We start from the raw sequence: 17,331 nt of genomic DNA on the forward strand, positions 1-17,331 counted from the left end.
TAATGGATGTGCTGTTTTAAACTGTTTTTTTCTAAATTCTAGGCTGTAAACTCCATCATTCATCTAGTTTCTTGCGAAGTCAAACTAAAGAGCGTGTAAAAAATGGCTTAAAGTTTATCATTTAGTTAAAGTGTTAAATTATTAATTACAACTTTCTCGCAGCATTTGTAGAACTAGTTTTTCTTTCTAAAAGTGTGGAATGAGAAAAATAAAGCTCATGGAACGAGTGTTTTACTCCTTAAAAACGTGATATGAGAGAATGAACGCAGGAAATAGAGAAACACTTCCAGAAATTAAAAACTTTTATAAGACGTTTTTGATTTTGAGAAAAGTTTCGATGTTGTTCAACAGTCGATGGAACAACTTTTTTCCAAGTATATTTCCATATACACTTAAATTATTGTGTTTATGCGCTTACATACTATCAACATGTAATTTAACCAAAAAGGACTAGATTAAGAATGTGGTGTTTAAAAATGTACTAGATTTAATCTAAAGTCTTATGACAATATATTTGTAATAATTCTTTATCGGCTTGTAAAAGGCGTACACACCATAACATAAATTAACCTTAAACCATTATAGCGAATTGTGGATTTACATTTTAACGCCCCCTAGTGGCACAACGGTATGCCTCCGGATTTGCATCGCTAAAAAACGGGTTTCGAGACCCGTGGTTGGCAGAGCACAGATTGCCCATTGTGTAGTTTTGTGCTTTATTCCAAGCAAACAAACAAACAAACCTTTTTAACATAAATGTAACTCAATACGTGACAGTGCTTGTAGAGAAGGTATTGTTATAATACTTATTCAGGTTGCTCTAAAAATAGCAGTATTTGTATAAAGAGTACATTATTAAAAGGTGTAATTATAAAGGTAATTTTTATACATATTTATGTATGTATAATGCATAGTAATATGTTAGTGAAAATAAATACATTTTAATGAAGTTAAATAGTAAAATAGGTAAAATCACAAGCAAGGACTGCGTTAAAAGCAGCAAATCCAAACTTCGGACTAATTATATTAGTTTGTTATAATTAAAAAAAAATCAAAACAAAAACAAATTAAACAAAAAAACACTACATAAACTGAAAAGATTCCAGAGTACAACCTCCAATGTGAGATTATAAAATGTTCCCTAAGTTTTGGAAGTAAATAAGCATGGGGATGCACTATCTATCAGTCTTAACCTCCATTCGCCATTCTCACATAAGAAGTAAGGAAGAGCAATAATATAGAATTAGGAATATAGATTAGGAGAATGAGATGTGGATGATCTAGCCCACAACGTCCTACATCTATATCACTCTTCACTGCCTGCAGATAGTTGTTGGAAGGTGACTGCTCTCTCAAGTAAAGAAAAAAAAATAACTGAAAAAAAAAAAAAAAGGATTTGGTTGGTTGGTTGATTTAGTGTTTTATGGCACAAAGCAGCTAGGCTATCTGTGCCAAAATAAAAAGGAAATAAGGTATTACCATTTGGCGGTAAGTAAGATGAAAACGTACCTCTTTTTGTTGACAATCCAGCCCCCAACATGGTAGGAAGTCACCAACTGGATGGAACGCTTTATACTGGTATAGTTAGTTTACCGTGTTGTCAGGACAGTTAAAATAGGTTAAGATAAAGTATCATATTCAAGAAATATAATTCATTGCGTTCCAAAATATGTTACAAACAGATTTTTTAAAACTAGGTGAAAATTTGTAACTGTACGACAGAAAGTACATAATGTGTTAATAATACAAGATTCGAGAAACATATGACGACAAAAAATCTTATAGTATGATGTACAATCGACATAGTTGTAACAAATAGAATATTATCCATTTAAGTTACTCGTTGATATGAAGAGGGCCAGATTAAGGGTGGGGCTGGTGGAGCTACAGGTCCAGGCTTACCACACTCAAGAGAAAAAAATAATTACCCTGCATCCTACATCAATAGTGGGTTTTAGCGTTTGAAAAACAACAAAAAAAAAACCCAGAAAATACACGTGGCCCTAGCCATTTGTGATAGGCACACATTTAGTACAGAAATAACGTTACTGAAACACGTACACGATTTTAGGTGTTCTCTTAAACAGAGCACGGCAAGGCACTCGTCTCGTAATCCGACGATCAATGGTTCGAATCACCGTCACACCAAATACACTCGTCCTTTTAGCCATGGGGATATTATAATTTGACGGTCACTCACACTATTCGTTGGTAAAAGAGCCTAAGAGTTGGCGGTGGATGATGATAACTACCTGCCTTCCTTCTAGTCTTACACTACTAAATTAGGTACGGCTAGCGCAGACAGTCCTCGTGTAGCTTTGCGCGAAATTCAAAACAAACAAATAAATCTTAAATAGAATAACATTGAACGACTAGAACTACACGTGACATGAAAATGACAAAATTTGTCTAGCAGGAGTAAATGTTTTCTTATAGCAAAGCTACACAGGGATGGCTGTCTGCTGTGTCGACTGGGGGAAATATACATCTAGTATAAATAAAATATGGTATATGTAAACAAACTCTTTTCATTCAAAAATATTTATTTATTTTTTAAACTTGTATGCACTTTGTGTATGTGTAGTTTGCACATGACAAATCTAATCAAAAACGCTTTACGTGTGAAACAAGCACAGTACAACAAAAACAAAGATTCAGCGTGTGACTTAGCGGAATGAAATTAAAATTAACGACCAAACTGATAGCTACACTTATGGCACTGATAAAATTTTTACAATAAACATTGAGCCATTATTTAGCCAGGTCGCAATTTTTGTTCAATTTGGGGCACGATAATGGTGAAATAAAATACTCGGTGTAACCAACTAATGAGTGAATATTGGCCGTAAAATTATTGTAAATATTATAAGTGTAGCTAACAATTTGACCGCCAATTTGGATTTCATTTCTTTAAGTCACACATTCAGTGCTTTTTTGACTGTACCTCTTTTTCCCACCTATTGTGTTCTTTTTATTTGATATCCTGACAATTACTCAATACACACCAACAAACCATAGCAAGTAAGAAAATGACATTCGACAGTAACTAACATTAGCTTTAGCATCGCAACCCTGTTATTCAGAACAGACCCAACCAGATTATTGAAAACATACGTGGTAGTTTTTCTCTCTAAAGCACCTATTTATAGCATAGTAATGCTACGGAAACTAGATTAACAGTTTCTTGTCATCACCTGCATGCGCTTGGTAGAGCCTTTTGAAACACCATTTTTTACACTCATTGCTTAAACTAATATCACGTGATGCTAAACGCTATTTAAATAGGGTAATTCATAAGGTTTAGCTAATTTGTGCTTAAAAATTGACAATGAGTAATAACCGCTCACCCATTACTTGGCCTAACCAATATTTATGTATCTGCACGTCCTTCCACCATGCAGTTTTGTTGTTTTATGCACGTCCTTCCACCTTATAGTTTTGTTGCACGTCCTTCCACCTTATAGTTTTGTTGTTTTAAATCAGCCGTCTTTAATCCGAATGAAAAAAATCTAAAAACTGTTCACTTTTACCCTTGGATAAAACTGCAGTAAAAACTATAAGTCAGTAAACCTTATGACATTTTGCGTATACGTACGCATTTTTTTATTTTCTTTATAAATGAATGTTATTTTTTTGTTGAATAATTTTGCACATGTGGCTTGTATTTAGACCACATCTGATGCCTAATATAAGTTATGAATATCTATAGTGAACAAATATTTAAAAAATCCATAAAAGTTAAGTGTGTTTTTCTATTATATAAAGTTTCGGTGCAAAGAGAAAAACCTCAATCCATAAGTGGACATTTTATTTCTTGTGTATTTCTTAATGGATTGTCTTGTAATTTGGTATGTGAAGTAGGGGTCCAGCTAAGCACATTCATTGAAATTATGTAATAGTTGAGATTACCAAACTCTAAGCTATAGAAAGTTAAAAATTGCTAAACTATCTCTTCAGTTAATAACGTTAACACGTGCATCCAGTAGGTTGTTTTGGTTGCAAGACACATTATCGTGTGTCTTGATTTTAAAATACCTATGAACATTGTTTTGAAATATATATTTTAGAGTTACAAATACATTATTGTTCTTATAATATGTACACTTTCTGGAGGCTGAACCCCGTCCGTCAAATATTTTTATTTTCGCGCCTGACTGGAAACATTTGCATTTACCAGGCTAATTGTCATTAATACCTATCTTCATTTTCTGACATAATATTAGCGTAACGGTAGTTTGGTAGGTCTAAAGCTTGAATGGTCACTTTATTTTCTTGTATTATGAACTGGTATGATGAGTAGGTTCACTGGAAATCTTCATTTCGAGGTCTTGTAGACTTTGAATCCAGCTCTGGATATGAAAAAAAAAAAAAATTCGAACATGATTTTGAACGGAAGCCTATATTTGTTTTCCATGAACTCTGCGGTGATCTTGTCTAAATATAAAAAAGTCTCAAGCTGCGCATTCTTAAGTTTACCGATATATGAATGATTGTTTGTTGTTTTGGAATTTCGCACAAAGCTACTCGAGGGCTATCTGTGCTAGCCGTCCCTAATTTAGCAGTGTAAGACTAGAGGGAAGGCAGCTAGTCATCACCACCCACCGCCAACTCTTGGGTTATTCTTTTACCAACGAATAGTGGGATTGACCGTCACATTATAGCGCCCCCACGGCTAGGAGGGCGAGCATGTTTGGCGCGACGCGGGCGCGAACCCGCGATCCTCGGATTACGAGTTGCACGCCTTACGCGCTTGGCAATGCCAGGCCCCAATCTATATGAATGATAAGACACAAAGCTTCTCACATCCTCTCTATATACATAAAAAAAAGTGTAAGGCTACGACTTATTACGTTTACCTCTATATGGATAATAAAGAATGAAGCTTGTCACATCCTGTATTTCACGCAAGAAACGCATTGCAGTTTGGTCTTGTAACTAAATTTGATAAAAATATGAAACAGATCAATAATATTTTATTAATTTAATAAAAAGAAAGATTTTAAGCAGGCCAATTGATGATATTCTAAGAATTGAGATTACTCAATTCGAGTAATTGAGCTGACCAAATTTTTATTTGATTGTAGTTTCCAAAGAGTTAGTATTCGTTTTGATTAGATACAAAACAAACCGTATCGGCATTTTAAGCTACATAAAAGAGTTGTTTGTTTGTGTTTTAATTTCGCGCAAAGCTACACAAGAGCTATCTGCGTTAGCCGTCCCTAATTTAACAGTGTAAGGCTAGAGAGAAGGCAGCCAGCCATCACCACCCACCGCCAACTCTTGGGTTACTCTTTTACCAACGAATTGACCGTAACATTATAACAACCTCACGGCTGAAAGAGCGATCATTTTTGGTGTGACGGGGATTCGAACCCGTGACCCTCGGATTACGAGTCAAATGTCTTTTAAAGGGTTGAAAAGTGGGTGTATCCGTATCCCTGAGAGTTACAATGAGCTGAATACCGATCCCGAAGTTAGAGGTGGAAGAAATAACCACAGGGAAATAATTTTCGTATAACTAGTAATATAAAAGATCGTTCATTTGAGATAACACTGTTGTTGATAATTCATTTTTAATTTGATGTGGCATCTGACATAACAACTACAAAGTATGAAAGGCTGAACTTACTTTGGTATGAAACTCGTTTAGTGCCTACTTATTGATTTACATTTTGCGAAATATTTTGCGGTGTGATTTTTGTAAAAAAAATGAAGTTATTTTACGTGCCGACATTCTTGGCATCAACTAAAAATCGTGTCATTTATTTTAAGAACACACAATCCTGTACGTGTGTGTATTTAAATCTAGACTCTGCATGCGGAATAATATAGCAGTCGGTAATGTTGTAGGGCCAACTTCAGTATAATGGATCTTTGATGATTTTTTGTAGATCCCTTATTTATTCTGTTATTTGAGACATATATAGAAACAAATTTAAATGTTGCTGCTGTAACGAATACGATACATTGGATGATATATAATCTTTTTACTAATTTTTTTTCCCAACGAATGAGTGAATGGTTCGGTTGTTTTTTTCTGAATTTCGCGCAAAGCTACTCGAGGGCTATCTGCGCTAGCCGTCCCTAATTTAACAGTGTAAGACTAGAGGGAAGGCAGCTAGTCATCACCACACACCGCCAACTCTTGGGTTACTCTTTTACCAACGAATAGTGAGATTGACCGTCAAATTATAACGCCTTCACGGCTAAAATGGCGAGCGTATTTGGTGTGACGGGGATTCGAATCCACAATCCTTGGATACGAGTCGAGTGCCTTAACCATCTGGCCATGTCGAGCCCTTAAACGGTTGAAAAGGGGGTGTATTCCTGAGAGTTACAATAAGCTGTGTGTGTGTGTTTTCTTACAGCAAAGCCACATCAGGCTGTCTGCTGAGCCCACCGAGTGAATGGTGGTTACACCCCTTATTCTTGGAAGTGTAAGGTTATTGAAACGGAATAGCGTTTACAAGAATCTAATTAAACGAAACAAAAGTGAAGTAATATTAGTTAGATCTCTAAGGTTACTGAAGATATTAACTTTGGAAATCTTCGCCTGTAAATACAATTGTTTTATAAAAACTGCAATGGTATGTATATTGTACAAAAACAAATGAACTAATTTATTATCCCTCAATATTACCTTATTTTTACATGCCTAATTCCATAATTTTATTGAAAATTTTCGTGATAATTCGTTATAATATCCTTAACTCTATGAAATTTAATACATGTTAGGTGGTCATTCACACAAATCCTGTGTATTTTTCTTAGCACATTTAAAACAAAACACAACTTGTTCTCGCTGGACGATCTCCCCTCATCAGTAATGGATCGGCCTTATGTTGGCTCCACAGCTACGGAGTTTTAGAGCGCGTGGTATGGACTGACAGTTTCTTTAAGTCGTGTGAGAACACTGTTATAAGATTTTTCGAGGAGTTGTACTGGTTTAAGACGGGAGATTTTGTTATTGAGTGTTAAGTAACGTGCAGATTTTCACTTTTTTTCGTAACAAAGAAAAGTGAAAAATGATATGTTATAATATAGTTTAGATTAATATTTTAATTCTGAGTTTGGTGTGAAGAGAAAACGGGGTCCAGTTTTGACTGTTTGGTAAAGATTTTTGAACACAGCGCTTGTCTCTGTCACTTTAATAGAAAGAACAGTATCTGGTTGAGCTGGCTGTTAAGAACAGTATCTGGTTGAGCTGTTACGTTGCTCTTTCTTTACACCCAACGATGCTGTAAGTAAAATGGAATTCGAAGATGTGAGAGATGATGAACCGCGATCTGGGTGTGTTTCTTTTCAGTTTATATATTTTTTTTATTCTAAGCGTTTGTATACAGTAGAAAATGTTTTAACTATATTAATTAGACTAGGAAATTCAGTAGTTGTGATTATTTCTAATGGCCAAAAATATGATGTATTATTAATACTAGCTAATAAGGCATAAGTTTAATTTGATCGATTATGAATGTAGTGAATGTTAAACAGTTCATACATAACGTTGTCGTTACTATATTTAGGTTTGAATTAAATTATATTGATCAATTAATTTACAATTATAACGAGTTATAATTTTGTATATTGTTTGGCTGGCGCTATACATAAGTGAATCGTGTACGCAACTTTCAAATATTGCACGCACGGTAGTGATATTTATATATTTGTTATTATGTTTAACATTTACCCATTTATAGGCGTGTAAGATAGGAGCTTATTTTATGCCATGGTTGGTGCAAATTTATTTTATCCTGTTTGCTTTTTCTGTGTTAAGTTTTATGTTTTACTTGAAGTTCGGTTAAAAGTTTTGATAGCGTTATTTTGAATACAATTTTACTACAACTTATAAAGATAATCTATCACCCATATATGACTGGCTCGTAATTTTTGGTATGATAACTGGAAACATCCGGCAGTGTACATGGGCTAATTTCTTTTAAGATGATAAGAATACTCTGAAATAGGGCCCATTTTCAATTTTTCACTGACCTTTGGCTTTGAATTTAAAGACACAAATTAAGTGAATCTGTGATTAACTTCCACTCAGTAGTATGTGCAATTCTCATCTTATGAGGGCATTAGGGATTTAATAGTAAAAGAAAGAAGTTTGTTTATTTTTGAATTTCGCTCAAAGCTACACGAGGGCTATCTGCGCTAGCCGTCCCAAATTTAGCAGTGTAAGACTAGAGGTAAGGCAGCTAATCATCACCACCCACCGCCAACTCTTGAGTTACTCTTTTACCAACAAATAGTGGGATTGACCGTAACATTATAACGCTCCTACGGCTGAAAGGGCGAGCATGTTTGGTGCGACTGGGATTCGAACCCGCGACCCTCGGATTATGATTCAAACGCCTTAACACACCTGGCCATGAAAGAAGAAATAGAAGTATTGCTTTTTATAAACAGTTTTTGCTAACGTATCAAGTACCCACAGCTAGTTATAATAATGAATAAATAAACAGTAAATCGTCTTTGGGTTTGAGTTTTTAACCTTATTTTGGATTAAGTTCAAGATGTCGCCCTTACGTACGGACGCCATTTCCATGTTCCACATTTAAACGTTCAAGGACGTTTGCTGCATTCAATTAGTACACAACCAGCGTGAGTGTAAAATACATCAATTTTCAAATTGCTTTTTAAATTGCTTCTTCCACAAAATGTATAGTGTACGTACAATTTAAGTTGAAAAAATGCATGTTACCAATTATGTAATGATGTTAAGAAAACAAACACAACACAGAAACTCGTCTAATTAATTGTCTAACTATTATCTATAGATAAATCATGTTTATTTTTGTTAATATCCCCGACATTATTGTAACATACCAAACTTTATCTCTCGGGCATTTTTTTTTTTTAATTCGTGAGGCGGTGTTGTTTGTTGCAATTCATATAAATTCCAGCTGTGGGAGATCTCACTTCTATAGTAACTGCAGGTCGCGAGAAACAGAACAAGAACACACAACATCTGGTTCCACGCAGGTAAATAGTTTAGAAAAATAGACATTTAAAGGTGATTTTATGTGTATTTCGTCTGATATCAGTTGTAAGTTTTTAAAGCCTAAGTTGCTTGTTTTAAACCTCAAAACTAGCAATATAAACATAAGTTTTACTAAAGCGTATACGAAAAATTTTCTTTTTGAACTTAATTCAGTTTTGTTTAAAACTTAAATGGTAGATGTGTAGGCTAACGCAATATATATTTTTTACCTGTACAGTCATGTGAAAAAGTTAGGACACCCTATGAAAGCCTGTGTATTTGTGTAACATTTTTGGATATATAGATATTTAATCTCAATTTCAACAACACTGAGATATCATAGGAATATAACTAAACAATTAAAACTGAAGAAAAGATCCTCTGTAAATGTAATTCTACAAAAATGCATATTCTAACTGAGGAAAAAGTTACGACACCCTACCCCCTACTAGCTAGTGTCACCTTCTTTGGCTGAAATAACTGCAGTGAGACGTTTCTTGTAGCCATCTACCGGTCTCTGACATTGGTCCGAAGAAAGTTTGCCCCAGTCCTAAATGCAGAATTCTTTCAGCTGTGAGATGTTTGAGGGGTTTCTTGCATGTACAGCCCGTTTCAAGTCACCCCGCAGTCAAGTCACCTGGTGTCCATTTCTTAGTTTTCAGCCAGTCCTTAGTGGATTTACTGGTATGTTTTGGGTCATTGTCGTGTTGCAGGGTCCAGTTCCGCTTCAGCTTTAATTTTCTTACAGATGGACTCGCATGTTCCTCAAGCACCCTCTCATACACAGTAGAATGCATGGTGGATTCTGTTATTGTGAGCTGTCCAGGTCCTGCTGCAGCAAAGCAGCCCCAAACCATGACACTTCCACCTCCATGCTTCACAGTTGGTATGAGGTTCTTTTCCTGGAATGCTGCATTTGTTTTACGCCAAACATGTCCTCTGTTCTGGTGTCCAAATAATACAATACTTGACTCATCAGTCCAAAGAACAGTATTCCAGAAGTCCTGGTCTTTGTCTATATTCTCTCTGGCAAACTTCAGTCTGTCATTGATGTTTCTCTTAGAGAGCAAAGGTTTCCTCCTTGCACACCTCCCATGCAAGTTAAACTTGTGCAGTCTCTTTCTGATTGTAGAGGCATGCACTTTCACATCAACAGTAGCCATGTTAGGGTGTTTGGAGACCTCTTTTAGCATCTTGCGGTCTACTCTTGGGGTGAACTTGCTTGGACGACCAGACCTGAGCATGTTGGCAGTTGTTTTAAAAGCTCTCCACTTGTTGACTATTTTCCAGACAGTGGAATGGCTTATTTCAAATTTTTTGGGATCTTTTTAAATCCCTTAATAGACTCATAAGCTGCTACAATTTTCTTTCTGAAGGCCTCACAGTTCTTTTGCTCTCACTATGGTGCTCACTCTCACTTCAACAGTCAGGAACACACCAAACTAAATGTTTGAGGTTTAAATAGGGCAAGCCTTATTCAAAATGCTGAGTAACGATCTTCTAATCATATGCACCTGGTGTGATACACCTGTGTGTGAGTTGAGCCATTTTAAGTGGGAATAAATGTGGGGTGTCCTAACTTTTTCCTCAGTTAGAATATGCATTTTTGTAGAATTACATTTACAGAAGATTTTGAAAAGTATTTTCTTCAGTTTTAATTGTTTAGTTATATTCCTATAATCTCATAGTATTGTTGAAATTGAGATTAAATATCTATATATCCAAAAATGTTACAAAAATACACAGGTGTCCTAACTTTTTCATATGACTGTATTTGAAAGTGAATTATAAATCTATAATGGAAACCTTACTACTATAATTCTTTCATTCTAGAAATACTGGGATTAGATATTTTCCAACACATCCGAAATTCCTTGAGTCTGGTAAAGACTTGTCTTTTCAAGGATGCGTGTATTGTGTAAATTTGTTTAAAACGCTTAGCCATTGGAGTTTAGACTCGTATTTTATACTGTATGGATAATGATTTCACCATCGGCTCGAGGTGCAATATTGAGGCATTAGAACCTGAAAGTTTTTAGGAAACTGGAAAACAGTATGTTGCTTCATGTATAAATGTTATTTATATTGAAATGATTAATTACCACATTGCTTTAACTGAATTTTGAATTTTGTCGACCTATTTAAATAATAAGTAGGAAAGTGAGTTAAGACTTAATTCACGTTATTAAATATGTTTGTAAATTTTAAAGTAACGACCTCACATGCAACTTGTATACGTTGTTTTTCCAATTATATTATCATTAATTCAAGTAAAAATAGATTAAAAGAAGTTTTTATTTTTCTGGTTTTTTTCTTCCTTGCTGATACTTTACCATTTTTGTTTAATTTTTTCTGGTTGTAAAGTGAACTGGCAAATAATATTAAATGGCTAGTGTGAAAAGTATATTTTCACCTAGAAATCTGTATTTGGAAATAAATCAACTTAAGTTTTCTTATATAGAGCTACAAATGTTTTGTTCTTGAAAAATCACTGTTACACGTAGTCTTACATGCATGCGTTTTTCCGGATTTATCTCTTAGAAGCAATAATGTGGAGATTGAAAGTTGCATTTTTTTTTTTTTTTTTACGTTGACATAGTAAATTGGAGAACTTGTCTGGTGAGATAGATGTGGTTTCAAATACCGTTCGATGTCTCTCTCTCTCTCTCTAAGAAAAGTTTAGTTCCAAAAGGTACAAAGGATGTGTTATTTGTCAACATTTTTTTAGGTTTTAACTTTTCTGTTTAGATCTCGTTGGCCGTGGTGTTCAAATCACGGCCGGTTATTTGTTTTGAGTCTGTAAAATAAATGTGAACAAGTATGACACTACAGACCAAGTTTCAAAATTCTTGATATTTTTAAACTGACAAATACAGGTAAGTACTGATTTCAGTGACATAGTGTCTGAGAAAACCGAAAAAAAAGACTTTAAAGTTATTTTTCGTACTTCCGGTCTTCAAGTTAAATAGCCAGTTCTTGTTTTGTTGGATCATTTTTAGTAAAATTTTCCTCTATCAGAAAGATAAACTATATTTTGATTTCTCATTAGGATCTGTTTATCTAACTTATGATCTAGTTTTTGAAGGAATTGATGCCGCTGCAAATCAGTTTATACATTGGTTTGTGAACTAAAGTATTTATCTGATTTAAGTAACCTCAAAGACAACGAAATGGTACAAATAATTTCTATACAATCCAATGAAGTATTCCGTTATGTTGGAAAATTGTTGATTTCATCAGGAGATTAAAATGAAATCTGTTAACATGAAAAGATCGAAAGTATTTATGTAATGGCATTAACAGAATGAAGACAAAAAGGGATAGAAATTTTATTTACAACAAGATATTACATCGTTTTATTGAAAGGTAATGGTTTCTTTTAGCTGATATTGATATTGTAGGGGGAGCGTGAATGATATTTTTCTTTTCACGCAGTACGTTGAAAATAATGAACTTTCTTAGGCTAGACAAATGTGATCGTTGACGCGTAGCCATAAACGTTACTCATTTACGTTGCTTTTTTCGTTTTCTTATTTATATTCTAGCGGATCGACGCATAAACCCTAGTTTGAAATAGGCAACTTGGGAGTAATCTCACTGATGCACTCTTTTCCTTACTGCTTGGAGAACCATCTTACTGCTAGTGATCATAAGTTTGATATTAACACAGAGCTAGATGTAAAACTTTAAAACAAAAAACTGGAGCAGGTATTACTGTATGATTACTATTGATGAAGTATTGCTATATCTTTGGTTATTCTTGATGATGAACTGTATTCTTCCTAAAATAATTCGTTCACGTCAAGAACGAATGAAATGCTTGTAATGAATAAAAAAACAATAACTCTTTTCTTTCAATAAAGTAGAATGTGTTTGCGTGAGAAAATAGTGTAGCCATGAAAAACCTATTTTAAAACACTTAATATGTAAAGTGTTTTGTTCCTGAATGGACTTTGCGAATGATAGCTGGTGCTGAATAATTTTTCTGGAAGAGATGTCTGTAAAGACGATGTGATACCTCACACGTATTTTGTTTCGCTAATTTCCGTCATGGTTAGACTAGATTAGGAGTACTTTTAATGGATCCATATATAAAAATAATGTTGAAGATGTTTTACTGTACATATAATACTTTATAACCTTAATTTTGTGCATAAACTACTACACTTTACATATGTAACGTTATAACTATGATAAAGCGTGTGTGTTTGTGTGTGTTTTCTTATAGCAAAGCCACATTGGGCTATTTGCTGAGCCCACCGAGGGGAATCGAACCCCTGATTTTAGCGTTGTAAATTCGTAGACATACCGCTGTACTAGCGGGGGGCAATGATAAAGCATCAACCCTATCTGGACAGTTGGTGCAATGAACCAGCCCATGTTTCTATGAAGCTGAACGTATACCATAATTACTAATTTACTAGAATGTACCTTCACGAAACTTTATGGGTTTAAAGTGAACAGTATAAGTATTCTGTACATAAAAATAATAATATTTAATCAAAGTATTTATGTTAAGGATTTTATGAATCTACTGAATCGGCCTGACTCACTCTGACTGATCTGAATACAATATGATTTTCATTGCTAAACTGTAAGTTAAAAAAATTATGAAATAAAAGGGACTTTTTCTTATGTCAATAATAATAATAATGCTTTCGGAATAGGATTTTACGTTATTTAATAATAACGTTTGTTTACTTTGTTCACGTACAATTTATTTTTAGTCTTGTAGTTTTATGTGCCTTACTTGTAAGACGTCGAGTTTTTCTTACATTTGACAAGCAACACCTAACACATTGAGCACATTACGTAAGCTTGCATGCTTCTTTGGTCGCGTGCACTCGTAGCTATCTAAGACGAAAGCTTTTTTGTCGTTTTTTCCCTCAAAACCTTTATCAACAGAACAATTAATTTAACATTCAAATATACACTTTTTAAAACATGAATAATACATAAATCACTATAACATAATGATTTAAAACAACAATAATTAATTTTTATAACCAAAATATAATTACACTATACAATTTTGTTGAAGGTTATGAGTGACAACTTCAAATATAAAGACGTCAAGGTGGGCCTACCATGGACGTGTTGTTAGGGCTCTTCGGGGTGCGGGTTCGAATCCCCATCATCGAACATATTAGTAGATGTTATAATGTGATAGCCAATCCTACTATTTGATAGTAAGAAAAGCGACTCAAGAATTGGCGGTAGGTGATGTTGAGAAGCTGCTTTTTCTCTACTCTATCACTGCTAAATTGGTGAGTATCAGCGCAGATATCCCTTAAGCAGTTTTGTACGTAGTTCAAACAAAATCAAAACTTGTTAACGTACGTTTTCCGCTGATTTAATGTAAGGACCATTGAAAGCTTATAATATAGTTCTCTGAGACAGGGTTAAGTTTACGGCCTTCTAACACCAAAACCATGGATCGATTTCCACGATTGACGTGGCTTTGCTTTAAAAAAGAGACGAAGGAACTTATAATTTAAAATAAACTCTTATTATTAGTTGTTTTGAAAGAAGCCTTGAAATTTAAGGGCAGGGCTTCTGTCGTGAGTTGAGAAAACAAGTTATTTATATCTCGATAAATAGAAGTGTTAGCAAGTTCAGTATGGAGTTGTATTTTCGAATTGTCTATAATTTTATTTAAATTTGCTACAGACATATATATATATTAGAGAGAGAGAGAGAGAGATTTGGGGGTATACGAAGAGAATTGTTTTAATATTTTCTTTTACAACTGAAAAAATTAAACTTGGATGAAAATTTGAGTCATCAACTACTAAACGTGACGCTAAATATGCTGACATAGATTAAAAATAGTTTTTATTAAGTTTCGAAAGTGTCTGTTGGTTTATTTTTTAAATTCTGCGCAAAGCTACACAAAGGCTATCTAATCTAGCCGTCACTAATTTAGCAGTGTAAGACCGCACAACTCTTGTGCTACTATATTATGAACAAATAGTAGGATTGAACAGCACGTTATAGCGTTCTAAGGCTGAAAGGGCAAGCATATTTGGTTGATGGGGATTCGAACTCACGATCCTCAGATTGGGAGTCGAGCGCCCTAACCACCTGGCCCCTTTTGAAAGTGACTTTTAAAATAAGAAGTGTTAACATGCAAAGAATACCCGATCCGTCTTCAAATTGTATAGCAGGCAACTAGTTTTATGTGTATTTTTAAACAAGGCAAATTAGATTAAAGTTAGTGTTAATTAACAACGTTTGTTAAGTTGCATAATATATTTACTTTTATTATTTTTAACTGCTATTCCGTATTTTCACTGATTCCAGCGGTCTGAACGGTTATAAAACCTAGGCTTCGATACCCGTGATGGTCGCAACACAGATTGTCCATTGTGCTGTTTTATGTTTGATAACAAATAAATGACCGAGAAGGTATTTATTTTTAATTGCGAAAACTGTTTTGTACAATTATCTAATGTAACTTTGAAAATCAATTTAGGACCTATATGTCCTTAACTGGCTTAACCCTGAAATGTTATTAGAATGTCGGCTGAAAATGCAGCTAACAGTTTGAAGTACCTAATAACCAATCAATGCATCCTAACCATTATGAATAAGAAGGAAATTATTAACTTAGCTATTTTGATTAGTAGGTGAAATTTATTTTTGATCTACTTAATCAGAAGTTAGTGAAAATATAACACGTTTCGATATTCTGAACTCTAACTATTGTAAGGAATAAAAATAGTTTATTAGATTTGCTGTAATAGATGTTTAGATTTAGAAATAGTGTTAGAGGAGATGGTGAGGACTGTGGATTGCTATTGGTACATACAAGGTAAAAATCCATAAGAAGCAGATAGATCTTCGTGGTCCTATTCAGTTGCTCTTATAAATATATTTATACTCTAAAATTAAAGAGTGAATTAATCAGAGGCAAACATTTGAGGACGAACGCTACCCATCTCCGCCAAACAATCCCAACATGATCAGTCTTGATACCAGGAAAATGTTAAACACAAAGTCGAAAAATGTCTGCAAGAAGGTATTTTTGTATCATCTTTCACGTAAGCTAGTTGACATACACTTGAATAATTCACGATATCCCTTAAATTGCACTTTCCTTGCTGAAAAATTGAACAAAAGACGAACATTTCCGAAGTTGTCAACTCACTATTTTTGTAGAGTCCAAAAAATTTTTTGTATCAAATCCCATGTGAACTTGCCAAAATACGGTTACGTAATTATCTAAAAAAATTACTAAAATGATTACTAAAATGAGCAAGTATACTATTCTTGTTTGTCAATGTTTGGGACCTGTATAAAAGTATTTTTCTACCAAATTTCATATAAATTGGTTAAAATACAGCCGAGTAAATTGGCCCCAAATCCTGAGATTCTTCTGTGAACTCTGACTAATCTTAAAAAGAATCAAAACTGGCAAATCCAAATTTTTTGTATATTAATGTGTTGGGTGCAGAAAAATTAGATTTATGCCGATTTTCATCTTGATTGCCGTAAGTATGACAGCACAGGAGCCACAAAAATACCATTTTGAGTTTTTAATTTTGACTCCATAAAACCGTTTAAAAAAAGACCAAATCAAAAGTAGGCGAAATATGTCTGGATTAGATCAATGTTTGAACCTATCAAGTTTCAAGTCAATCCGCTGAGAAATGAAAGGATTACGGAAGATAGACATGTGTTTGGAACAAGAACAATAAAAACTGTTTTTCTGCTGAGACATAATTGTTTTGTACTAACACTCGGTAGTCTGTCATAATCAGTGATGTCGAGAAAACCCACTTGTAGAGAAAAATATATATGCAAAAACGGCTCGTTTGGGTTGAGAAAATTTTTTTTACGTAGAGGAGCGAACAACGTTTCGAACTTCTTGGGTCATCGTGAAGCTCGCAAAGAAAGAAAGAGGTAACTGACCGGAAGCTGACCACATGTTTGAAACGGGTTGTGTACTGAGTGTCGGAATGTAGAGGGCGTGCTTAGATGTTTGAATATATAATTTTATATTATTTATTTTATTATTATTATTTATTATATTATTTAATATAGGTATAAAGGTGTTCTTTTGTATTGGCTTATTTTGGGTTTAAGTTGTTGTATAAGTAAGGCTTCTTTAATTTTGCGTTTGTTTATGTTTGTTTCTTTATTTAGTGTTTGAGTGTTTTCTATGGTTATGTTGTGTTTATTAGACTTGCAGTGTTCGAAAACGTGTGAAGGTGACTTTTTATGTTCTTTGAATCTGGTTTCCATTTTTCTACTTGTTTCTCCAATATAGAAGTCGTGGCAGTTATCACATTGTATTTTATAAATAATGTTGATGTGGTGTTTGTCAGTGTAGTTTTTACACAGTA

At 34.1% G+C, this 17,331-nt stretch overlaps 1 protein-coding gene across 5 annotated transcripts in view; it reads left to right on the forward strand.

The window, feature by feature from the left end:
* The first annotated feature begins 6,867 nt into the window (after positions 1–6,867).
* Positions 6,868–17,331, forward strand: part of LOC143232647 (LHFPL tetraspan subfamily member 2 protein-like) — a 69,680-nt gene continuing 59,216 nt past the window's right edge. For all 5 annotated transcript variants that reach the window (XM_076468304.1, XM_076468307.1, XM_076468303.1 and 2 more), the window contains exon 1: positions 6,868–7,290. Coding sequence is in view for 1 of the 5 variants with exons in the window: in XM_076468306.1 (XP_076324421.1) it covers positions 7,272–7,290 (19 nt within the window). In the remaining 4 variants the exon portion in view is untranslated. The remainder of the gene's footprint in view (positions 7,291–17,331) is intronic.

The sequence above is a fragment of the Tachypleus tridentatus genome, chromosome 11 (assembly GCF_004210375.1).
Source record: "Tachypleus tridentatus isolate NWPU-2018 chromosome 11, ASM421037v1, whole genome shotgun sequence".
NCBI classification, from domain to species: domain Eukaryota; kingdom Metazoa; phylum Arthropoda; class Merostomata; order Xiphosura; family Limulidae; genus Tachypleus; species Tachypleus tridentatus.